Source organism: Pongo abelii, chromosome 23, assembly GCF_028885655.2.
Source record: "Pongo abelii isolate AG06213 chromosome 23, NHGRI_mPonAbe1-v2.0_pri, whole genome shotgun sequence".
Lineage (NCBI taxonomy): Eukaryota > Metazoa > Chordata > Mammalia > Primates > Hominidae > Pongo > Pongo abelii.
In genome coordinates this window covers 38,270,222-38,295,892 of record NC_085929.1, presented here as the reverse complement: position 1 = coordinate 38,295,892, position 25,671 = coordinate 38,270,222, and the positions used below count along the sequence as shown (strand labels likewise).

The following is a 25,671-nucleotide window of genomic DNA, read 5'->3' as shown; positions in this document are numbered from 1 at the left end:
AAAGACCCATGGAGTTTTTGGCTCCTCTACCGTACTTGTTCCTGATAGAGGCCTAAAGTCTCAGGTTTTCTGTATTTTCCCCCCACCCCAGGATGCTCCCATTTGACTGTATTTCACAGCAGTCTGAGAAAACTGATGGGAATTTCACTATCAAAGAAGAGCGAGCTCTGGTGGAAGCTACTTCAGTAGCTTTCTATTCCCCTCTGGGAAAGCTAAAGATGAGGGTGAAGGAAAACCAGATGGCCAAATACAAAGCTCAGGCCAGATCTTGGGCATTGAACCAAAGAGGTTTAGCTTAACTGTTGTATTTTACTTTTTTGAGGCAGGGTCTCACTGCGTCACCCAGGCTGGAGCGCAGTGGTGTGATCATGGCTCACTTCAACCTCAACCTCCTGGCCTCTAGGGATCCCCTCACCTCAGCCTTCTGAGTAGCTGAGACTACAGGTACATGCCACCACATCTAGTGAATTTTATTTTTAATTTTTTTAAGAAATGGGGTCTCTTTATGTTGTGTATGCTGGTCTCAAACTCCTGGGCTCAAGTGATCCTCCAGCCTTGGCCTCCCAAAGTGCTGGGATTACAAGCATGACTGACTGTTTTATATCCAGATTTAACTAGAAGTTAGCTTCCTTACAACTGTGAACAAGAAAGTTCCTATATAAAAATAGTAACAGTAATAGAACCTTTAAAGGGTTCAGGGTAGAATTCATTCAAAGCCTCAGCACATGCAATCCTGGAGCCGAAGGGCGATCTGTTTTACCCTCCACACTGAGTCTCTGAGAGTACAGGACAGCTCCCTGCTACCGCGGCTTCCTTTACCTTTCGTGGGCTGTCCATGTAGGTGGGAGTCATGGCAACGCTGCTGCTCTCGGCTGACTGGGCGGAGCTCTTCCCACCATGCACAGCTGCCTGCTGTTCTCCCAGGCACCTGAAAGGAGGAAAAGCACATGACAGCAGCTTGCTCAGAGCTCCCTGGTGAAGGATCCATGTCGGCCAAGATGCAGACAGCTCTGTTGCTGTCATCTTTGAAACACACACTTCTGCCTTGTTTCCCTTTCCAGACCTTCATGATACCCTTAATTTCATTCATTGTGCTGAACAATCACCAGTCCTCCACAGTAAATCAGAAAATAGCCCAATTTTAAAAGCATTCTGGCAGCACCTGGTGCTTATATATGACCTTAAAAAGGGGACTGACATGGTTTGAGTGACTGTGAACACCATTTTAAAAATTCTTGTAAAAATACCTTTTCCTCAATTTTTATTTAATATACCAGCAAAAACACATTCTGAATATTAAGACTGCGTGGTGGCTCATGCCTGTAAACCCCGCACTTTGGGAAGCCAAGGTGGGCGGATCACCTGAGGTCAGGAGTTTGAGACCAGCCTGGCCAACATGGTGAAACCCCATCTCTACTAAAAATACAAAAAATTAGCCAGGCGTGGCAGTGCACGCCTACAGTGGCAGCTACTCAGGAGGCTGAGGAACGAGAATCGCTTGAACCCAGGAGGCAGAGGTTGCAGTGAGCTGAGATCGTGCCACTGCACTCCAGCCCATGCGGGAAAAAAAAAAAAAAAAAAAAAAAGACTGCATTAACATGCAGCATAAACAGGAGAAAATGTGTTCTCTATTTTGAATTATTCTATATTTTGAAGGGATTTATATGTTAATCTTTCAAATGTACATAGCTACATCACCCTCCAAACCAAACTAACAGACATTATCTCATAACACAAGACAAATACAGTTTCCTTATGACATCTCATCCCATCTCGGTTCTGATGTACATGAATGAATATTTTCATGTTTATTTTCCTAATTTTTTTTCTGTTCTAAAATTAACTACACTTTATTTTAGATTAAATTACGTTGCTTTAATATATCACTGTTTTATTGTTAGGTTTCAGAAGGCTCACATTAAAGTCTTAAGTGCTTCATTATTACTATAATATATATTACTTCTTGTGATGGACAGTGTGAGGCAGGGCCCAGCCCTCTCCACCATGGCCTTGTTGTTGTCCCAGCACTGGAAGGGCTGTCTAGGAGGCTCTGTCTCAGTTGTCAGCCCCTTCAGGAACAGCCCCAGCTGCATGGGCTGCCATAGGCAATGAATGGTGTGTGTGTGTGTGTGTGTGTGTGTGTTTGTTGGCCCAACTCAGCACATCTCTGAAGGCTGTTCTAGGCTGTTCCAGTGGGATCTCCTGAGGCTGTCACTGGGTCTGGGGCTGTAGTCTAGCTTCTCTTGGCACCCACTCCGGTTTCTTCCCCATCCCTCCCACAGGTGTTGCGCCCAAGGGCTCTCCTTAATAAGCATCCTATATGCTACACCCCATCTCAGTCCGCTTCCCTGAGAACCCAATTTGCAACACTTATCTTAAATTCTGACACTTTTGTTACTCAATGCAAAGTAATCACATACCAGGGATGCAAAAATCTGTTTCCATAGTAACCTGTTGCACTCTCCCTTAAAATTTTTTTTACATTCTGAAAAAATACAAACATATACAAAAGTAAAGAGGACAATATAATGAACCCCTACATATCCCTTACCAAAATTATATCATTAGAGCCATTCCGGTTTCATCCATACACCCTGCCTACTCACATGAAATATTTGAAGCAAAACTCACACATTGTTTCATCCTTAAACATTTCAGTATCTCTAAAAGATAACAGTTTTTCGAATGTCAAATATTTCCTCAATTGTCTCAAAAAAATTTTTTTAGCTGGGTGCGGTGGCTCACACCTGTAATCCCAGCACTTTGGGAGGCCGAGGTGGGCGGATCATGAGGTCAGAAGATTGAGACCATCCTGGCCAACATGGTGAAACTCTGTCTCTACTAAAAATACAAAAATTAGCCAGGTGTGGTGGCACACGTCTGAAGTCCCAGCTACTCAGGAGGCTGAGGCAGGAGAATCGCTTGAACCTGGGAGGCAGAGGTTGCAGTGAGCCGAGATTGTGCCACAGCACTGCAGCCTGGGCGACACAGCAAGACTCTGTCTTAAAAAAAAAAAAAGAAAAACCCAGCAAGATTCAATTAAGTCCCTACATTGTCATACATCATATCTCTTAAGTCCTTTTTAAGGAATAGGCTCCTCTTCACCTCTCCTTATCCTTACAATTTATTTGTTAAAGAAAGTAGCTCTTTAGCCCTGTAAACTTACACGGTCTGGATGTGCTGATTACATCCCTTTATTATATAACATGTTCTTCTGTGCTCTGTACTTCCTGAGAAGCAGAAGTTACATCAAGGGATTTGGGCAGATTTCGGTCAAACTTTGGGCCACTATTCTTCCTAAGTGGTACTGTGCACTTCTGCCTGGAGGCCCAGAATAGCTGCCTCTCTCTTATGATGTGAGCTGCCACTGATAATCTTTGCTAGATCCATTCATTCATCAGAGACTATACACAGTGACAGTCCATCATTCCTTCTGTATTTATTAGCTGGGATATTTTAAAAAGGGAAACTTCCCCACACCAATTACTTGGATGCTGTAAGGTGTAATTCACAGGACAAAAAACTAGGTGCTAGATTATTTTCCTTGTCCACTGACACCACAGTCTCTCTTTCTATCACAACGCAGTGTGTTTTCCTCCAAGCCTCATCCACAAATGCATGCTGTAAGATTCTTGCATCCCCAGTGACCACTCGGATTTGTCATCTGATGCACACAACAATCCACATGTACTGAGTCACCTGCTACATGCTGATGCACTGACTAGGAGTCAGGGATTCTGAGAAGAAGACTGACCCTGTCCTTGCCCTTAGAAGCTCTTCTTCTAATGGCTCAGGAAGAGGGGACTGCCACAAAACAACCAGGTACAATGCATGTGTGTATACATGAGAACATACATGAGGGCATGCTCAGGTATGTTCAGCCAGAAGGGTCACTAGCCACAGCTCCATGGAGGTAGTGACATATATGCACCGGGTGGGCCTTAAAAGGTGGGCAGGAGGAAGACACAGCCTACACAGAAGCAGGAAGGGTAAAAGCACGCAGACGCCCTTCACGTGCCTCTGCAGGCAGATGGCACACTGTGGCTCAGTGCTGGCATGCTTTCCCCAGAAAGGCCTGAGTAATACGCACATACTAGAGCCACCTTGGACAGAACACGAATGTCCATCTGCTTTGGTGGGGTCTCTCTCTCTCTGCCCTGACTTGGCTGTGACTGGGGTCATTGGGTCATCCTCATCTAATAGGAACAGAAAAGCCCACTGGCCAGCACCTGCTGCCCAGACTGGTCCCACTGCTATTAATCAGCACAAAGCTAAGATTCCAGGGTTTCTGTCTTTCACAAGAGCCCGACTAAATGTATATGCCTACAGATAAAGATGGGAAGAAAACTGGAAGAAATATACACAGTTAAGGTAAGATGGTGGGACTACAGGTGAAATTTTGTAAGCACTTTCATGCTGCTGTATGTTGTTTTGCATAATAAATAAAACAGAATCTGTTTGGAGCAGTGAAAGAAAAAGAAAAACACATAAATAAAAAATTCTGTGCAAGCAAATGTTATACAAATGTTATATAAATGTCTGGCTCCCTCTATTCTACCTCTATTGAGAAAATATAGCACGTATCCCGGGAGCAGTCATCCGTGGCAAGGAGGAAGTCTTGGGTCTCTTTGTCCCGCCTCCTGCCTTGGGGTTGGCTGAGAATCTCACCCTTCACACTGGGGGTACCACTACCCCCAAGATATGCTTCTTCAGTGTGAGCAGAAACAGGCTCCTTGGTGCATATGAAACAATGACTCACTGACAAAATAAGATCCCTTCACCTCACCCCCAGCTTGACACCCCTCCCAGCAACATATGTTCCTTGTTCTCTTTTCCAGTGGGAAAAGTCTGTGATTAGTTACAGGGAGAAATTGCCACACAGAGTCCTGGCATCTTCCTTTGGTCTGATAAAGATATTTTCAAAAGAAGACCCAGTACCCTCAGTAACAAACCCAGCCTATCCCAGTTTTCCTTCTCTCATCTGTCCCCTCACTGTAGGCACCCTGCTGTGTTCTTCATCCCTTCCTTTCCATCTCATCATCACCCTCCATCCAGCTTCAGCTGCCTCTTGCCTGGAATAGCGGGAGCCTCCTGATAGGACTCTGCCTCCTGGCCCCCGCCCACTAAGCCTTCCCATACAGGGAGCTCATCTCCGAAAAAACCACTTCTGCCAAAGACACCAACTGGCTATTTCATGATATTAAGGAATTGTTGTAATTTTAAAGGTAAATTATAATACCATGGTTTTTTTTTAAAAAAAGAGTACTTGTCTTTCCGAGGTACACTCTGAAATATTACAGATGAAGGGAAATGACATCAGGAAATTGATTTAAGAAAATAAAAGAAGCCAGGAGCAGTGGCTCACACCTGTAATCCCAATACTTTGGGAGGCCAAGGCAGGTGGATCATATGAGGTCGGGAGTTCAAGACCAGCCTGACTGCCATGGAGAAAAACCCATCTCTACTAAAGATACAAAATTAGCCAGGGTGGTGGTGCATGCCTGTAATCCCAGCTACTCGTGAGGCTGAGGCAGGAGAATCACTTGAACCCAGAAGATGGAGGCTGTGGTGAGCCAAGATCGTGCCATTGCACTCCAGCCTAGGCAGCAAGAGCAAAACTCCATCTCAAAAAAAAAAAAAAAAAAGTAATAAATAAATAAATAAAAGGAAAACATAAGTTGGATAGAAATGAAATAAGGTCAGCCATGAGATGAGTCTCATTGAAGCCGGGTGATGATGGGTAAGCAGGAATTTATTATACCAGTCTGTTATTCGTATCCCTTTGAAATTTTCTAATAAAATTTTTATTTTCATTTTTTATTGAGACAGGGTCTTGCTGTCGCCCAGATTGGAGTGCAGTGGCGCAACTGAGGCTAATTGCAGCCTAGCCTCAACCTCCCATGCTCAAGCAATCCTCCCACCTCGGCATTCACCACCACACTGGCTAATTTTTTGTTGAGATGGGGTCTCACTATGTTACCTACCCTGATCTTGACCTCCTGGGCTCAAGTAACCCTGACCTCTCAGTCTCCCAACGTGCTGGGATTACAGGCATGAGCCACCACGCCTGGCCTGTAATAGGATTTTTAAAACTTTCAAAGGATTTGTCTTGCCATGAGAATGTGTAAGGACAGCCTAGCATCCAAATTCCCACACTGTCTTTCCAATTCCATGTCCCCACCATACCTCACGCTTGCTTGTTCAATTTTACTTCTGGAAAGCCTAATGTGTGCAGGTTCCTGCGGGCATGACAGACCCTCATACCATACAGTCAAGGTCTAGCCTCCCCTAACATGATCACCTCACATCTCTACAGGGAGACCCTCAGCATCCCCCACCCCATCATTCAATAAATATCCATTACACACCTACTATGTGCCAGGCATGGCACACAGCCTCTGGCCTCAGAGCACATAGTCAAGTCAGGGAGAAGTCAACTGACGACTGGCTCCCAGCAGAATACTGGTAAGTGCTCTGATGGAAGTAGGCCCAGGGTGCAGGCAAGCACAGGGAGGAACCTGATCTAGCTGTGAGGTGGAGAGGGGCAGGGAAGGCAGCCCAAGGCAATGTTTTCTCTTCCTCAAGTCTCACCCACCCCCATGTAAACGCTTTGCTTCCTACAGCGCCAGCTTGAATCCCACCTCTCATGACACCACACTCTTCCTGCCTTCCCAACCAAGTGTGGTCCCAACAGTGTCTTATCAACTGCTACACTTACTGTTTATAAAGGGGCTACATACCCAAAGGCCTAGAGAAACCAGCCAGGTAGCATGACTGAGTATGTAAGACAAGTTTAAGACCAGAGTGTGAACCCAAGGCATATGCCCCTTCTGAAGTGCCAGCTCGCTGTGGCTGGGTGCAGATATGGACCCTGTGTAAATCCAGTAAAACTGGATTTTTTTTTTTTTTTTTTTGAGGAGTCTCGCTCTGTCACCAGGCTGGAGTGCAGTGGCGTGATCTCGACTCACTGCAACCTCCGCCTCCCAGGTTCAAGCAATTCTCCTGCCTCAGCCTCCTGCGTAGCTGGGACTACAGGTGTGTGCCACCACGCCAGCTAATTTTTGTATTTTTAGTAGAAATGAGGTTTCACCATGTTGGCCAGGATGGTCTCAATTTCTTGACCCTGTGATCCACCCACCTCAGCCTCCCAAAGTGCTGGGATTACAGGCATGAGCCACTGTGCCCGGCCTCAAGCAAAACTGGGTTTTATATATTAACTATAATTTTTTTTTGAGATAGGGTCTCACTATGTTGCCCAGGCTGGTCTCGAACTCCTGAGCTCAAGTGATCTGCCCAACTTGGCCTCTCAAAGTGCTGGGATTACAGGCATGGGCCACTGCACCTGGCCAACTTTGCATTACAATAGTCCTCACTTATCTGAGGGGGATATGTTCCAAGATCCCCAGTGGCTGTCTGAAACCTAGGGTAGTACCAAGCCCTGTATGTACTATGTTTTTTTCCTATAAATACATACTTATGCTAAAGTGTCATTTATAAATTAGGCACGGTAACAGATTATCAACAATAACTAATAATAAATGAACAATTATACCATATACTGTAAGAAAAGTTACATGAATGTGGACTCTCTCTTTTTCTTTCTCAAAATATCTTATTGCACTGTACTTGTCTATTTTTGGACCACAGTTGACCTTGGGTAACTGAAATTGCGCACCGAGAGTACTACAGTATATTATCCACAATATATTGTTTTACATATTATATAACATCATGTATCATGTCATATATATAATGTATATTATATTTTTTAATATAAAAATTCATATGCTATCTATACAATCCAGATTTTTATATGGAAATCTTCAAATTTAAAACCCGGCTCAAATTTTGTTGTTGTTGTTGTTGAGACAGAGTCTCACTCTATCGCCCAGGCTGGAGTTTAGCGGCACAATCTCGGCTCACTGCAACCTCTGCCTCCTGAGTTCAAGCTATTCTCGTGCCTTAGCCTCCAAAGTAGCTGTGATTACAGGCATGCGCCACCATGCCCAGTGATTTGGTTTGGCTGTGTCCCTACCCAAATCTCATCTCAAATTGTAGTTCCCATAATCCCCATGTGTCTTGGGAGGGACCCAGTGGGAGGTAACTGAATAATGGGTGCAGTTTCCTCCAAGCTATTCTTGTGATAGTGAGTGAGTTCTCATGAGATCTGATGGTTTTATTTTATTTACTTATTTTTTTTTTTTAGATGGAGTCTTGCTCTGTCACCCAGGCTGGAGTGCAGTGGTGCAATCTTAGCTCATTGCAACCTCCGCCTCCCAGGTTCCAGCAATTCTCCTGCCTCAGCCTCTTGAGTCACTGGGATTACAGGTGGGTGCCACCATGCCCGGCTGATTTTTGTATTATTAGCAGAGACGGGATTTCACCATGTTGGCTAGGCTGGTCTTGAACTCCTGGTCTCAGGTAATTCACCCACCTAGGCCTCCCAAAGTGCTGGGATTACAGATGTGAGCCACTATGCCCACCAAGATCTGATGATTTCACAAGGGGCTTCCCTTCCCCTCCACTCTGCACTTCTCCTTGCTGCTGCCATGTGAAGAAGCACATGTTTGCTTCCCCTTCCACCATGATTTTGTTTCCTGAGGCCTCCCCAGCCATGCTGAACTGTGAGTCAATTAAACCTCTTTCCTTTATAAATTACCCAGTCTCCGGTATGTCTTTATTAGTAGCATAAGAATGGACTAATACAGTACATTTGTACTGGGGAGTGGGGCACTGCTGTAAAGATACCCGAAAATGTGGAAGCGACTTTGGAATTGGGTAACAGGCAAAGGTTGGAACAGTCTGGGGGTGCTCAGAAGAAGACAGGAAAATGTGGGAAAATTTGGAACTTCCCAGCAACTTGGAGGGCTCAAAAGACAGGAAGATGTGGGAAAGTTTGGCACTTCCTAGAGACTTGTTGAATGGCTTTGACCAACATGCTGATAGTGATATGGACAATGAAGTCTAGGCTGAAGTGGTCTCAGATGGAGATGGGGAACTTGTTGGGAACTGGAGTAAAGGTCTCTCATGCTATGCAAAGAGACTGGTGGCATTTTGCCCCTGCCCTAGAGATCTATGAAACTCTGAACTTGAGAAGATGATTTAGGGTATCTGGCAGAAGAAATTTCTAAGTGGCAAAGTGTTCAAGAGGAAGCAGAGCATAAAAGTTTGGAAACTTGGCAGCCTGATGATGTGACAGAAAAGAAAAACCCATTTTCTGGGAGGAAATTCAAGCCTACTGCAGAAATTTGCATAAGTAAGGAGGAGCTTAATGTAAATCACCAAGACAATGGGGAAAATGTCTCCAGGGCATGTCAGAGACCTTCATGCAGCCCCTCCCACTACAGGGCTGGAGGCCTAGAAGGAAAAATTGGTTTCCTGGGCCTGGCCTCCTGCTGTGTGCTGCCTAGGGACTCCATGCACTGCATCCCAGCCACTCTGGCCATGGCTAAAAGGGGCCAATGTACAGCTCAGGCATGGCTTCAGAGGGTGTAAGCCCCAAGCCTTGGCAGCTTCTATGTGGTGTTGAGCCTGCGGGTGCACAGAAGTCAAGAATTGAGGTTTGGGAATTTCTGCCTAGATTTCAGGAGAGGCAGAAGTTTGCTTCAGGGGTAGGGCCCTCATGGAGAACCTCTGCTAGGGCAGTGCGGAAGGAAAAAGAGTCTCCGCTGGGGCACTGCCTAGTGGAGCTGTGAGAAGAGGGCCACCATCCACCAGACCCCAGAATGGTAGATCCACCAACGGCTTGCACCATGCACCTGGAAAAGTGGCAGACACTCAACACCAGGCCATAAAAGCAACCGGAAGTGGGGTGGTACCCTGCAGAGCCACAGGGCTGGAGCTACCCAAGGGCCTGGGAGCCTACCTCTTGTATCAGCATGCCCTGAATGTGAGACATGGAGTCAAAGGAGATCATTTTGGAACTTTAAAGTTTAATGGTTGCCCTATTGGATTTCAGACTTGCATGGGGCCTGAGCCCCTTTGTTTTGGCCAATTTCTCCCATTTGGAATGGGTGTATTTACCCAATGCCTATACCCCATTGTATCAAGGAACTAACTAACTTGCTTTTGACTTTACAAGCTCATAGGCAAAAGGGATTTGCCTTGTCTCAGATGAGACATTGGACTTGAGTTAATGCTGGAATGAATTAAGACACTGGGGGACTGTTGAGAAGGCATGACTGTGTTTTGAAATGCAAGGACATGAGAACTGGGAGGGGCCAGGGGTGAAATGATATGGTTTGGCTGTGTCCCCACCCAAATCTTATCTTGAGTTATGGTTCCCATAATCCCCATGTGTCATGGGAGGGTCCAGGTGGGAGGTAAATTAATCATGGGGGCGGTTACCTCCATGCTCTTCTCATGACAGTGAGTTCTCACGAGATGTGATGGTTTTATAAGGGGCTTTTCCCCTATCTTCACTCTGCACTTTTTGCTGCTGCCATGTAAAGAAGGATGTGTTTGCTTCTCCTTCTGCCATGATTGTAAGTTTCCTGAGGCCTCCCCAGCCCTGCAGAACTGTGAGTTGATTAAACTTCTTTCCTTTATAAATTACTCAGTCTCAGGTATGTCTTTATTAGCAGTGTGAGAATGGACTAATACACCTGGCTTTTTTTTTTTTTCCCCCAGTAAAGATGGGGTTTTGCCATGTTGGCCAGGCTGGTCTCAAACTCCTGGTCTCAAGTGATCTGCCCACCTTGGCCTTCCAAAGTGGTGGGATTACAGGCCTGAGCCACCACACCTGGCCCCGCCTCAAATATGTTGAAATACTTTGTGGGCTAAATCAAATGAGTCTGTAATTCAAATTAAGTCCCGATCTAAAAATTTATAACTTCTGGCCCATTTCATGTTATCCAACACCTACCAGGTATTAGCCTAGCTTTCTTTTCACGTAAATGCCTTCTCCCTAATTACAAGCTCCTAGTAAAGGAAATATTTCACCCCCTCATGGGAACAGGGCACTGAAAACCCTCAGGGCTGTCAAGGTGGGGACAAGTCAGTCTTCCACCAAGCACTTACTTCTGACTGGCCTCCATCTCCAACAGGGCAGAGAGAGCTGAGGTTCCCTTCTTCCCCACCGGGGGTGCGGTTGACTCCAGAGAATGCGTGGAAATGGGCCCGGTCATCTGCAAGCCTTTCATGGCGGTCCCTTTCTAAAGCAGAGAAGAGGAGACAAGGCCATCAGCCAAGTGGGCTCTCGGTGGAAGCCACTCATGCCCCAGGGCATGCTGCAGCATTCCCAGGCCCTGGGAATCCCATGGACAGGGTCAAGGAACACGGGTTCTCAGTGTTCAGCAAGTGACAGAAAACCGCCTTTCACTCAAATGCCTGGTGAACTAAAAATAAACTGCCCCTTTATTTGCACATCCTCATTTCACCCTCACCACAGATCTATGAAGTAAATGTTAGCCCTATTTTACAGAAGAAGAAACTGAAGCTCAGAGAGGTTAAGGAACTTATCCCACATCCTACTGGAGCTGGAACCCAAACTCCAGTGACCTCACTTCAAAACCAAAGTTCTTCCCACTATCCAAGCTCTCCCAGACATGTTTCTAATCGTAAGTGATGTTGTGTACACAAGGCAGCTGGTGTGAGAGGAAGAATACTGAACTTGAGGTTAAAAACAAAAAAAAACATGGCTGATGATGGAACATTCCCTGGTAATTAAAAAGAGTGAACTACTTACACACACAACTTGGATGAATCAGAAGGCATTATGCTAAGTGAAAGAAGGCAGCCTCAAAAGGTCACATATTATGTGATTCTCTTTTCTGTGATGTTTGGAAAAGACAAAAGTATAGTGATAAGGAACACACCAGTGGTTGCCAGGGATTAGAGATGGGGGAGAACGTGACTATAAAGACTAGCATAAGTCCAGGCATGGTGGCTCATGCCTGTAATCCCAGCACTTTAGTCCAGGAATTTGAGAACAACCTGGGCAAAATGGGGAAACTCCATCTCTATAAAAAATACAAAAAATTAGCTGGACATGATGCACACCTTTAGTCCCAGCTACTTGGAAGGCTAAGGTGGGAAGTCAAGGCTGCAGTGAGCCATGATCATGCCACCACACTCCTGCTTGGGCAACAGAGTGAGACCTTGTCTCAAAAAAAAAAAAAAAAAGGCTAGCATGAGAGAATTTTTTTGAAGTGATGGTGATGGTTACATGAATCTATATATTTGTTAAAATTCATAGACCTGTGTACACACACACACACACACACACACACGTCAATTATACTATATGTTAGTTTAAAAAAAATGCTGAATCCCAGTTCTACCCCTTATAGCTGGCATATTCCATAACCCCCAGAAGCCTGAGTCTCCGCACTGGGTGGTGTGTGACTGAAATGAGGCACAGGGTGCTGGGAACTCTGGAGCAAGATGAGTGAGGAAGGACTGCTGCTGTTCACCTCCTGAGAGTTTCTACCCAGAGGTTCAGCACCCAGTCACACAAGCAGCTGTGCTCAACATAGGGTCCCACTTGGAGAGCACCTCAAGGCACCGTGTCCTCAGGTGGAAGGGAGTGGCTCTATGCCAGGGAACACCACCCAGTCACTGCTTGCACTCTATCCCTTCCTCCTTTACCCAGCGGTGGAGGAGAAAACACTGTTTTGGATTTAAGGTAAACACTGGGCAGTTGAGGAGTAAATAAATAGGCTGATGATGAGAGGCCCCTAATAGAGGAGGTGGCAGGCCCTGCATCTCACACCAGGCGCACTCCCTGAGTCCAGGGAGCCCTTACCCGCATCATGCGATCCGAGCGATGCCGCCTGCGAATGCGATTCAAGCCTTCCACAAAGCGGATAAAACCATCCAGGAGTTGCCACTCGTCCTCGTCTGCACGGGGCCTGTCCCCATAGATGTCGCAGTGGGCCTCCCCCTCTGTGATGCGCTTGGTGGCAGTGACACAGGCTGGTAGCAGCAGGAAGCGGGTCCTCCAGAACTTCAGGGACTCAATTAAGCTACAGGGGGTGAGGAAAACACAGGGTGGTGGTGAGAAAGAGGAGATAATGAAAGCACTCTCAGTAAACTCTGTGGAGTTGGTGTGTGAAGGTCCATCTCCCCATGAGTACGTGCTCATTTGATGCTACAGCTCATGGCTCTGTTGAAAATACAAGTTCTGAGGATGGGCATGGTGGCTCACACCTATAATCCCAGCACTTTGGGAGGCCGAGGCAGGAGGATTGCTTGAACTCAGGAGTTGAGACCAGCCTGGGGAACATGGCAAGACCCCATCTCTACCCTGTTTCAAAAAAAAAAAAAGAGCTCTGAAGGAAGACCACAAAGGCAGTTTTTGCTTTGATCCCAGAGATATCAGAATGCTTCTGCACACCCAGGCCCAGTGAATTTGTGGCTATCATCACAATCACAAATCATGCATAGAAATCAAAAATTAAAAATGAGACGCCACAAAGCTACCAGCCAACTAGTGAAGAAAATGTTAAGAACACAATCTGCACTGCCACTTGCATCAAAGGGCACATCATCACTGAGCTTCGTGGGGTTTGTTTTTTCAATTGTGGTAAAATATACATAACAAAAAATTTATCACATTAACCTATTTTATCTTTTTGAGACAAGGTCTTGTTGTGTTGCCCAGGCAAGAGTGCAGTGGCACTGTCAAGGCTCACTGTAGCTACGACCTCCTGGGCTCAAGCACTTCGGCCTCCTGAGTAGCTAGGACTATAGGGGTATGCAACTATGCCCAGTTAATTTTATTTTTATTTATTTATTTATTTTTTGAGACAGAGTTTCACTCTTGTTGCCCAGGCTGGAGTGCAATGGCTTGATCTTGGCTCACTGCAACCTCCACCTCTCCTGGGTTCAAGCAATTCTCCAGCCTCAGTCTCCTGAGTAGTTGGGATTACAGGCATGCACTACCACACCCAGCTAATTTTTGTATTTTCAGTAGAGACAGGATTTTGCCATGCTGGCCAGGCTGGTCTCGAACTCCTGACCTCAGGTGATCTGCCAACCTCGGCCTCCCAAATTGCTGGGATTACAGGCATAAGCCACCGCACCCAGCCAACCCTGTCTCTTTACAAAGAAAAAAAAAGAAAAAGAAAAAGGGAGAGAGAAAGAAAGGGCAGAAAGTGTTAAAATACACATATACATCCTTGCCCAAGGCTGCAAAGATGGAAATCCAAAGCCCACTCTCTGACCTGAAGTCTTCAGAGCCGGCGGAACAGATATACTGATCTAAGTAATTCCACTTGTACTCCTCCAGCCGTTCGTGGGAGAATTCCACCCAGCAGGAGACGAACTCTGAGTCTGAGTGGGAAGGACAGAGGCTGTAGGTGTAGTGGATCTGGGCAGATTCATAAGGATACCTGCAAAATAAAGGGCAGGCCCCCAAATTCAAAAGAGTTAGAGACAAATTCCTGCCAATTCTTCTCTATATTTTCTATCTCTATACACTTAGAACCATCCTTGACATTTACTCCTCAACTGCAGTAACCAACTTATCCCAGGGAACAGTACTAGAAATTTCTAGGATCTTCTTAAACTCTTTCCTTCTTCTCTCCTCACAATCTTTATTTGAAATAGCCTTGTTAGGAATCATGCTAAACATTATAAGATGAATCGAATCCCTTTTGGAAGTAGGTAAGCTATAACCCTAAAATAACCTTAGAAACAAACAAACAAACAAAACTCCAAAAGAAAAACCGACCACTGAACTTCCTCAGTTTGAATTATGTACTATACACATAATTTAGTATGTGGCGATAATTCAGGACAATAACTGAAGACTTTAAATATCCAAATACTCACTTGGGAAGGTATCGCGTCACTGTGATCATCTTATCCTTCAGCGTCACTTTGTGGAACGTTCTGCCCATACTCAGCCAATACTGGTCCTCCTCCTCAGGGCGGTTTCGGGACACAAGGCCTAACAGAAAAATAATAATTTCCTCCATCTGTTTGAAGCTCATTCCTATAACAGACAATTGTTTCTCATCCATATAGACTGAGAAAACGATGTAACACTTTCTCTTGAGGGGCAGTTTCATGGAAGAAAGTTATTCTTGGTTAAAAAAAAAACAAACAAAAAACTCCTGAGGTTGGCAGATTTTTCCGTTGTTAAACCAACCAAGAGCAGATTAGAGCCTGAAGGTGCTAGCTGATAGCACCTAGATGGCACACTCAAAGCTGAACAACCTGATACCTCATCCTCTGGAGAGGAAAGTTCTTTAAGAGATGACTGTGTTACTAAAATGGAACTCTACTACACCAGCATAAGCTGCCCACCTTGGCATTCGAGGTTCTCACTCCAAGGTGGCAGCCAACCTAGCTTTCTGGTCCTAGCTCTCACTACTCCTAAACTGCTATACCAAGTTTCAGTCTAAAAGGACCATTTATTGATTTGCTGCAAATATTTGCTCATGTTGTTTCTTTTTCTTTTTTTTTTTTTTTTTTTGAGATGGAGTTTCGCTCTTGTTGCCCAGGCTGGAGTGCAATGGTGTGATCTCGGCTCACCACAGCCTCCGCCTCCTGGGTTCAAGCAATTCTGTTTCAGCCTCCCAAGTAGCTGGGATTACAGGCATGCTCCACCACGCCTGGCTAATTTTGTATTTTTAGTAGAGACGTGGTTTCTCCATGTTGGTCAGGCTGCTCTTGAACTCCCAACCTCAGGTGATCCGCTCGCCTCGGCCTCTCGAAGTGCTGGGATTACAGGCGTGAGCCTCTGCGCCCAGCCTGCTCGTGTTGTTTCTTTTGCATTCTCGTCCTGGGCCACCACTGAAATCCCAGATCATTTAAAGTCACCATCAAACGCTACTTCTTCCAGAAAGCCAACAGACCCCATCAGCAGTCTGATTCCTACCTTGTATATAGCTCCTTGTGTGTATGTCTCTTACCCCTTACAAATTAAAAGTTCCAGGAGGTCAGGGCTCAAATGCTGTTCCTCCTTACATTTTTAGAAGCACCTGATAAAGTGCCATGTCCAGTATTAGCTGAACTGAACTGAACGCAGGAAAGAGGAAAATAATCAGGAATCAAGAAAATGACAAGTGTTCAAGAGAGTAAAAATCATGGCTCAAAGAACAACCAAGCCAAGCCAAGATTCCTTTGATCTAGAAAAAAGGCAAGTCCTCTTGAGGCAGGAGAACAGGGTCTGGAGGCAGGGAACCTAAGGCCAATTCAGGCTGACTTCCTAGAACTAAATCAAAAGGAAAACCCCAACTTTCCACACCTAAGTAACAAAAGGACCAGAGGTTACTCCCTTCACAAACCACTCCCCGCTTTTTCTGTGAGGCAGATGGAAAACTGAAAGTGTCTCTGATTTTTACAACCAAATAGACGTTTGTATAGGAGTGTAAACTTTGTAACTTCACTTTAGCCTCTGATTGGTTGCTTTCCGCAACCAATCAGACTGATTGCGAGCCACCACTTCATTTACATAGGGTGTACACCAAGTAAACAACGGGAAACTTCTAGAAGGTATTTAAACCCCAAAAAATTCTGTAAAGGAGTCCTTGAGCCCCTACGCTCCAGCTCGCTCCCACACTGTGGAGTGTACTTTCATTTTCAGTAAATCTCTTCTTTTGCTGCTTCATTTTTTCCTTGCTTTGTTTGTGCATTTTGTCCAATTCTTTGTTCGAGGTGCCAAGAACCTGGACACCCTCCATTGGCAACACTCATTCAGCTCTGAGACAGTCACACAGTGACAGGCAGCATGTGAGCGGTCAAGAGGAGAGAGGACAGCAGAGGCTGAAATAATATTCACTGTGAATGTGGAAATTTCCCCGATGGTGCCAAGGGAGCAGCAGGCTAGCTGCATACAAAACAGAAGCTACTCGGGGGATCCCAGGTCCAACCCCAGCACTTTCACTTGCCAGCCTGCGTGATCTTGAGCACCAAATCTCACTTTCTAAAGCAAGAAAGAGGGCAAGCCCTCATCCAAGCATTCCTTCATTCATGCAACAAACACTCTGCTGGCTGTTGGGAAGACAATGTCATGGGACAAGGTTCATGAGCATCTGACATCGTACCTGACACCCCCATTCTAAATTAGGTGCACCCCAGTTATTCCTGTGTTTATCCTGTATGGTATTTATTATTCACAATCTGTGATCAAAAATATACTTGTGGTTTATTAGTTTAACATCTGACTCTGCCATAGACTGTAGACTCTGAGGGGAGGGCTGATGCTGTTCTGTTCCCTGCTGGAACAGGGCCTGGCTCACACTTAGTATTCAATAAATCTCTGATGAATAAGCAGCACAGGCCTGGTTGTGATGGCAACTTTTCCAGTAATTAGGATAACAATGGTACCCTTTCTGTTACTATAGAAATTAGAGAGATTAAATTTATCACAGCAAAAAAATAACCAGAAAGGATACAGTCAGGCAAGTAGCCTCTGGCCAACTAACCATCACATGAGGCTCATGGATCAGCCAGGAACAGAACTGGACACAGAGGAACTCAGACCACTGAGGGACATCCACCAGCTATCCCAGAGAACAACAGGTGGGCAGCCTGCAAGGCGCCAGTGACATGAAAGGTGAATTCATCTCATTACTCTTGGGATAAAGGACAAAATCCTTCAGACAGGCTTGGGTCTCCTGACATCTCTGGCTGTACCTCCGGCTTATTCCTTGTGCTCCATCATATCAGCCTTCTTTCTGGCGTCCAGAAAGTATCTCAATGCTTTCTGCCACAGAGCCTTTGCACAAACTGGCCTCTGCCTGTTATGCCCCTCCCTTCTACTCCTGCCCTCCATTCCCAACCTGCTGCTCCTGGTAACTCCTACATGTACTTCGGGTCTAATCTCAAACCTCATCTCCTCAGGGAAGCTGTCCATGACCCACCAGATTAGATAGGGCCCCATATTAAATGTTCTGACAGCCCCATGACTTCTCCCTCAGCCTTTATCACAACATATATTTCATAGTTTGACTAATGTTATTTTCCCTGACTGGGCTATAAATCCTCTCCCCAGTCATGCAGAGTAAGTGCTTCAAAGATACTGTTGAATCAATGTGTGAATAAATGGATTCATATATTTATTTTTCTTTTCTTTTTAGAGACAGGGTCTCCCTACATTGCCTAGGCCAGTCTTGAATTCCTGGGCTCAAGGGATCCTCCTGCCTCAGCCTCCCAATGTGCTAGGATTACGCCCAGCCAAATTCATATACTTATTGACCCATACTGTTGCATATTACTATATGCCAGGCATGTAGTTTCCATTGTGGAGGACAAAAAGATGAAGAGAAATAGTCTTGGCACTCAAAAAGGTTAACATTCAATAGGGTCTGGAAGATGAATACAAGGCAACATGTGATAAACGTCACAAGGGGCTTTCAAAGAAAATCCAGGGAGAGTCCAAAGCTTCATACATAAACAACAGGGCCTGGACTGGATGACTGCATGCTCCCTCTAACAGGGCCACAGTTCTCTGATCCTCTGGCCCAAGAAGCTTTCATGGGGACAAAGATGATCCAAGGTTATCACTGGTGATCACGGGACGGGGAGGTCTTGTTAGCAATAATGAAGAGACAGTAGACTAAGACAGCTCATTGATTGTTCCAGGAAGTGATTACTGCTTTCTGATTCCAGGCACCTGCACTTAATTCCCTCTGTTAGACTTATTTTAGAGGAGCTCTCCACTGCCTGGCTCTCATTCAATTAGCAACACCGATTCTCTGTCACTTACTAGCCTAATCTGCCACTCATGGATGACCCATTCTTGCTTCAAGCCATCAACCTTCAGTGATAAAGAAGAGACAGATGAATCCAGAACAAGAAAATAAGAACAAATGCAAACTTCAGGTTTAGGTAACATCTGACAATCTGCTGTGTGCCAGGTACTGTACTAGAAACAATTAAATATAGGTTTATGGGTTTAGAAACTTTGACAGCTCAGTAGTGACTCAGCTGCCTACAATTCCCAGGTGTCTGTCCAAGCCAGGCTGTCCCATTCCTGAACTTGGTCACATCCACTGCCTTAAAGGGAGAGTTGTAAATTAAAGAGAGCATTTAAAATAAATCCATACCTAAAGGAGACTTTATTCCTCACTTAAGTAGAATTTATAAAGAAAACTTTTGTGTCAAAAACAATTACTACTAAATTTATCTACTATCTACCATCTTGAAAACCCATTTCCACATACACAGTAGAAGAGAAAAAAATATAAATCCAAGGAGAAGAACTCACCTCGGCTATAGAGTGGGCTACTGCTCAGCGGGGGCGGGACGGCAGGATTGGGTTTCTGTGCCTTGGGCTGCACTATGATTTGGTAGCCCTGCATGAGACGCTGGCAAATAAACTCTTCAAACACCTGCTGGGCTGTCATCTGCACACCATCTTCGTCCCTCCTGAAAAAAACAGATGATTGCTCATACAGATGCTTGGCCCGAGACAGTGAGACTTAAGAGTGCACAGTCTCATCATCTCCTTTGCTTCATCCCCTTATAACCATTCTACGGTGGTTCATAAAACTAACAGTTTGAGCTGGGCACGGTGCCTCATGTCTGTAATCCTAGCACTCTGGAAGGCTGAGATGGGCAGATTGCATATGCATAAGCCCAGGAATTCAAGGCCAGCCTGGGCAACATGGCAAAACCCTGTCTCTACCAAAAAAAATACAAAAATTAGCCAAGTATGGTGGCACGCACTTGTAGTCCCAGCAGAGGTTGCAGTGAGCCAAGATTGCATCACTGCACTTCAGCCTGGATGACAGTATACAAAAGAGATATAGAAAAGAAAATATAATAGAAAATATGAAAAAAAACTACTAACAATTTGTAAATCAGTGTTTTGGGGAAAATTAACAGTTCAAAGAGGTGAAAAGAGGCAGGTAACTCAATGCTCAAATGAGTAATTTTAGAAAAGAAGATCAGATTTAGTGTGCCCAAAATAATTGCATTAGAAAATATGAGAATAATCAGCGAAGCCAGAACCAACTGGAGTTAAAAATAAATCAATCAATGCGGAGAAATAGTTGATGTCAATAAAACTCTGGAGAAATGAACAGTTCTTACATCATAAAATTACCCACAGCCAATGCAGCAGCTCACGCTTGTAATCCCAGCACTTTGGGAGGCCGAGGCAGGTGGATCACCTGAGGTCATGAGTTTGAGACCAGCCTGGCCAACATGGTGAAACCCCACCTCTACTAAAAATACAAAAAATTAGCCAGGCATGGTGGCACATGCCTGTAGTCCCAGCTACTCAGGAGGCTGAGGCATGAGAATCGCTTGAACCCAGGAGGCAGAGGTTGCAGTGAGGCGAGACTGCGCCACTGCACTCCAGCCTGGGTGACAGAGTGAGACTCTGTCTCAACGAAAAAAAAAAAAAAAGTTACCCAAATATAAAAAGAGGACACAGGCTTGAAAATTCAGTGTTCAGCCAGACACAGTGGCTCAAGGTGGTAATCCCAGCACTTTGGGACGCAACAGATGGGCAGATGACTTGAGCCCAGGAGTTTGAGACCAACCTGGGCAATATGGCGAAACAGCGTCTTTATAAAATACACAAAAATTAGCTGGATGTGGTGCTGCCATTCCCAGCTACTCCTAGCTACTTAGGAGGCTGAGGTAGAAAGACTGTTTGAACTCAGGAGATCGAAGCTGCAGTGAGTTGTGATCGTACCACTGTACTCCAACCTGAGCGACAGAGTGAGACTGTCTCAGTTAAAAAAAAAAAAAAAAGGAAAAAAAAGATAAAATACAACTCAGTTTTTTTTTTAAAATTTTTTATTTAACGGCCATGCTAATCTTCTCTATATTGTTCCAATTTTAATATATGTGTTGCTGAAGTGAGCACAAATCCAGTGTTCTGATGCATGTGTGGGATATATCCGAAACCCTCACAAACCAAGCCAAGTGCCTTTTTCTCTGACACTGACCTGTCGATGTCTGCTTCTGGAAGGAGATCATAACAGCCCTCTGTGTAGTCATTCTGCAGGCCCTGGCGGTCAGGGAAGTAGTCGGTGGTGAGGGGGAGGCACGCCGGAGTAGTGAGAGACTTCCAGTCCACTCCAACTGTGCAACAGAAGCCTGGCACTACAGGGGGAGCAGACAGTGTCAGAACTGCCTCACGTAACAGGGGGAAAAGGTACATGTGGTCACCATGGCAAGTGTGGGATGGGGGGCCAGGAGAGGGAAGGGGAGGGAAGAGTGGGGAAAAAAGTTCATGGTGAAAGATGGTAAAATTGCCAGGATTGGGAAGAAAGAGGGTAGGGGAGGGAGAAAGAGAGAGAAACAGAGTTTGTTAGACAATGCAGTGCACATGCTTATCCAATCCCATCATGCAAATGGGATTCACAGCTGATATTTTTCATTTTCTGCTGATTGTGAGCTGCAGCCACAATGCAGGTGAGATTACGGCAGGGCAGGCGGAATTACATGTCGAAGCACATCAACGTTCCAAGAGCAGGGAGGCCCAAGCACGAGCCTCTCCCAAGGACTGCAGAGTGGCTAGGTGGGGAAAGGAGGGGAGCTCAGCCTCGTTTGGGAGCAAATAGCATACAGTAGCAGAAATAAGGAATACTTCTAGCACTGCAAAAATAAGTAACAGATTCAAAAGGGTGGGAGGAAAAATCAAGTAAGGATATCTGGGAAAGTTAGGAGGCTGGAACTTTAAGAGACAGCATTTAACAATCCAAAAATGAAAGCTGCAGTTAGTAGAGCAGGCCTGACCACATGGGTCTGTCCCGAATTGCCTGCTCCTCAGTTAAAGCAGGGTTTCTCAGCCTCGGCAACAACAGAGACTTTGAACCAGATAATTCTTTGTTGTGGGGGCTGTCCTAGGTACTGCAGCAGCATCCTTGGACTCTACTCAATAGATGCCAGTGGCATCCCCCAGCTGTGAAAACCAGAAATGTCTGCAGGCATTGACATGTTCCCCCGGGGAGGGAAATCCTCCCTGGTTGGGAAAATCCTCCCTGGTTGAGCTTCACTGAGTTAAAATAATAGGGCAGTTACCTCTTTAAGTAATTTAAGTGACGACTATCTTTTAACTCTCTAAAGAAGGGAGCAACATGAAGCCGAAAAACTCTAAGCCTTTGTCTCTAAGTTCTGAATGGGATACTCATACACTTTATTTTTGTACCATGCTAACAGCTTACAATGTGTTGTAGCCCCTGCTGCCTCATCAGCCCTCCCGTCAATGAAGAACAAAATTTGTGTGCTAAGTCACAGCAGAAAGATGCCCCACGTGGCACCACTGACTTGGGGAAGATGATCTAGCCTGCAACAGATCTAACTCATGCTCTACACAGGGCTTATTAACTCATTAGTAATTCAGGAACCAAAACACAGCCCCGAATAGCCTAATTAATCATCTCCATTTTTCTATATGGCAGCCGAGAAGGTGAGCTTGTTTCTACTTCCTGGCTAAAACAGAAGATGAGGACCTGATCAAAGCCCCAGTGGGGAAGCCAGAAACAGAAGACAGATCTTTATGTCTTCTTAGATCATCCTGGCCATCATCAGCCTTCTGACCCTCAGGATTATAAAAATCTTGTAGAAATGCTTTCTGCTGGGCACACAACAAGACACAGACTGTTCAAATGCTTAGTTCGAGATCTCATGATGAGAAAGGATCCTGATTGTAAGTTTAAGGGTGTTCTGTCTCTAGGAAAAGAGTGCAGCCTCTTTTCTAACCCCAGTATCTTCTGGTCCTGAAAAGAGAGACTCTGAGGAAGTTCCACACCTCAGAACCACTAAAATAACAATGATGAACAAAGGAAACAAACTTCGGTGACAGGGTTGTAGAGAAATAGGATCATCTATTCATTGCTGGCAGCTTTCTGGAAAATAGTCAATCTGTCAACCATACTTTGGGGAATGTAATCCAAAGACATTAACCAAAAGAAAAAATACACCTGCTGCACCATGTATTATGTATTATTATTAACTTTTAATTTAATAGAGACAGGGTCTCACTATATTGCCCGGGCTGATCTCAAACTCCTAGGCTCAAGTGATCCACCCACCTCAGCCTCCCAAAGTTCTGTGATTACTGGCATGAGCCACTGTGCTCAGCCCCCCAGGTATTATCATACCTGCATTATATGCTACGGCTAAAAAGCAGAAAGCCATCCAAATGGTCACGAATAAGAAATGATTACTCAAACCAAGATACAGTAATATGCTTAACGTTGCCATTACAAATGACTGCCAGGAGGGACCTGAACAAATGGTAAAAGGATTATTAAGTGGGGACAAAGGCTGGGCGAGGTGGCTCACGGGTGTAATCACAGCACTTTGGGAGGCCAAGGTGGGTGGATCACGAGGTCAGGAGTTTGAGACCAGCCTAAGCAACATGGTGAAACCCCGTCTCTACTAAAAATACAAAAATTAGCCAGGCATGGTGGCGCACGCCTGTAATCCCAGCTACTCAAGAGGCTGAGGCAGAAGAATCACTTGAACCTGGGAGGCAGAGGTGGCAGTAAGCCGAGATCGCGCCACTGCACTCCAGCCTGGGTGACAGAGCAAGACACTGTCTCAAAAAAAAAAAAGTGGGGACAAAAAGACTCAGTGATCTACATCCATTGATCACAGCTAAATAAAGTTTATCAAGTGGTAGGATTTTCTCTGCTATTTTATTATTATAGATATTTAGATATTCTCTTACTGCATAGCTATTCAAAAAGACGATCAAAAGGAATGCAATTCAGCCAAATATTTCAACTACAGGCAGGTAAATGATTCCAGTTAACAGCCTATTACGTCTTTCCAACTTTTTCCTGGAGATATCATTAGGCAGCTAAGGGTGAAGGCCAGCTCTGGACCAGCATGGGGGCCTTATAAGGAATCTGCTACCTTTCCCAGGTGCCCCTGAATCACCTTCCAAAGGAGGTCATTCAGTCACACCCCCCATCACTTTCCATCACAGAGTCCAGAGAGTCCTCCCTCACCACATCACCTTCCCATACCACAGAGATATGTGTACCTCAGGACCATTCACTTCCCACAGGGCTTCCTCTTGTTTCCTCATGCTCTGACCACCCCACACTCCCTGTCTATCCCTTTCCCCAGTCAGCTGCCCCCTCTTACTTGGGTCTGGAGAGGTAGAAACACTGTCCTCTAGAGAATCCTTATTCTGGGTCCTAGGATTCATACCTATGGAAAGATAAAAACAGCTTGTCTTAAGAAGGCTCACTCTGCAAAAGAGTTCTGACCAGTTATGGTTGAAAAAGGCAAATTGGAGCTAAAAATAAAAATGTAAACCAAGTGCAAATTCTGTGCTGAGTATTTCAAACAGTACAAAAGAATCGATCAAAGAAAAATGATAATCTAAAATTGGGAATGAGCCACAACTTTACTCTGAGGTTACTGGTATCATTCTTTGCTAAAAGAGATCACATAAACACGAGCAACCTGCCACTTATTTTAAGAAAACAGACACATCACAAAGTCATTTACACTAATTAGAGCAATCTTTAGTGAATATAAATGACCTATTTTTGACAGTGAGCTTTGACTGTGCCACTGCACTCCAACCTGGCAACGACAGAGTGAGAGAGACCCTATCTCTAAAAAAGATATAAAACAAAATGACCTATTTAAATTTAATCCACTCATCAGCCATCCTTATCTTCTGGAATTTTCTTCCCCAAATCATGGCTTTCTAAAATATGACACAGGACATCAAAACTCACTACTTTAACATAAAAACAATGAATTTACCTATGACTGGGCTGAAAGGAAAAACCGGAAGATTCTTTGAAATGCAATATATTGACTGTAGAGTAACACAATTAATTTTAAAGCACACCTATCAGTACTTAAATGTCCCTTTCAAAACATATATTTACTAGAAAATTATGATGCCATAAAAAGAACTGAGGTTGAGCATGGTGGCTCACAAGGCCAGGAGTTCAAGGCTGTGGCAAGCTATAATCACTCCACTGCTCCCCAGCCTGGGTGACAGAGTGAGACCCCATGTCTATGTAAATATACATAAAAATATTTTTTTAAAAAGGACTGGAAAGATGCTCCCTAAACGTTCAACGGTGGCTAACTCTGAGAAGAAAGTTGGAGGAAGGGATAGGAGGTAAAAGAGAATTTGTACTTTTTACTCTAAATACTTCTGGGTCATTTGAATATTTTATAACAAGAACAAGTATTTATAAATCTCTTGTGAAAGCTTTGAAAAAACAATCTACAACATAAGAGAAAGCACTTGCAAATCATGCACCTGGCAAAGGACTTGCATCCAGAAGATATAGGGAACTCTCAAATTCAAAAGCAAGAAAACGAACAACCCAATGAGAAAAGGACAAACAACATATGCAAAAGGAACATAAGTATATTAAAAGATGTTTAACATCAGTCGTCATTAAGGAAATAGCAAATTAAAAGCACAGTGATTAGCCAGGCATGGTGGCATGCACCTGTGTTCACAGCCACTCAGGAGGCTAAGGCAGGAGGACTGCTTGTGCCCAGAAGTCCAAGGCTGCAGTGAGCTATGACTGTGCCACTGCACTCCTGCCTGGGTTTCTGAAAGAGCAAGACCCCGTCTCAAAAGAAAAAAAAAAAAAGTGCAGTAAGATACCACTACATGCTTATTTGATTTGAATGATGAAATAATGAAAATGACTGGATATACCAAGTGTTGACAAGGATATGGAACAACTGGAAGCCTTACACATTGTTGATAGCAATGCAAAATGGCACACCACTTTGGAAAACAGATTAACCATTTGACCCAGCAATCTA

The 25,671-nt window shown here is 44.8% G+C and overlaps 1 protein-coding gene and 1 non-coding gene across 20 annotated transcripts in view; both read right to left on the bottom strand.

Annotated features, from left to right (window-relative positions):
* Positions 1-25,671, bottom strand: part of DEPDC5 (DEP domain containing 5, GATOR1 subcomplex subunit) — a 161,629-nt gene that overhangs the window by 57,168 nt on the left and 78,790 nt on the right. For 12 of the 19 annotated variants that reach the window (XM_063722851.1, XM_063722853.1, XM_024239724.3 and 9 more), the window contains 8 exons: positions 24,007-24,072; positions 20,853-21,036; positions 19,160-19,320; positions 14,776-14,893; positions 14,166-14,333; positions 12,746-12,965; positions 11,020-11,153; positions 820-928 (listed from right to left, as the gene is read on the bottom strand). In XM_063722851.1, the coding sequence (XP_063578921.1) occupies positions 820-928; positions 11,020-11,153; positions 12,746-12,965; positions 14,166-14,333; positions 14,776-14,893; positions 19,160-19,320; positions 20,853-21,036; positions 24,007-24,072 (1,160 nt within the window). The remainder of the gene's footprint in view (positions 1-819; positions 929-11,019; positions 11,154-12,745; positions 12,966-14,165; positions 14,334-14,775; positions 14,894-19,159; positions 19,321-20,852; positions 21,037-24,006; positions 24,073-25,671) is intronic. The other 7 variants (XM_063722852.1, XM_024239717.3, XM_063722856.1 and 4 more) reach the window with 2 other exon arrangements.
* Positions 20,663-20,770, bottom strand: LOC112130687 (U6 spliceosomal RNA). The gene has a single exon (XR_002912920.3). It is a non-coding gene; the product is annotated as a U6 spliceosomal RNA (small nuclear RNA).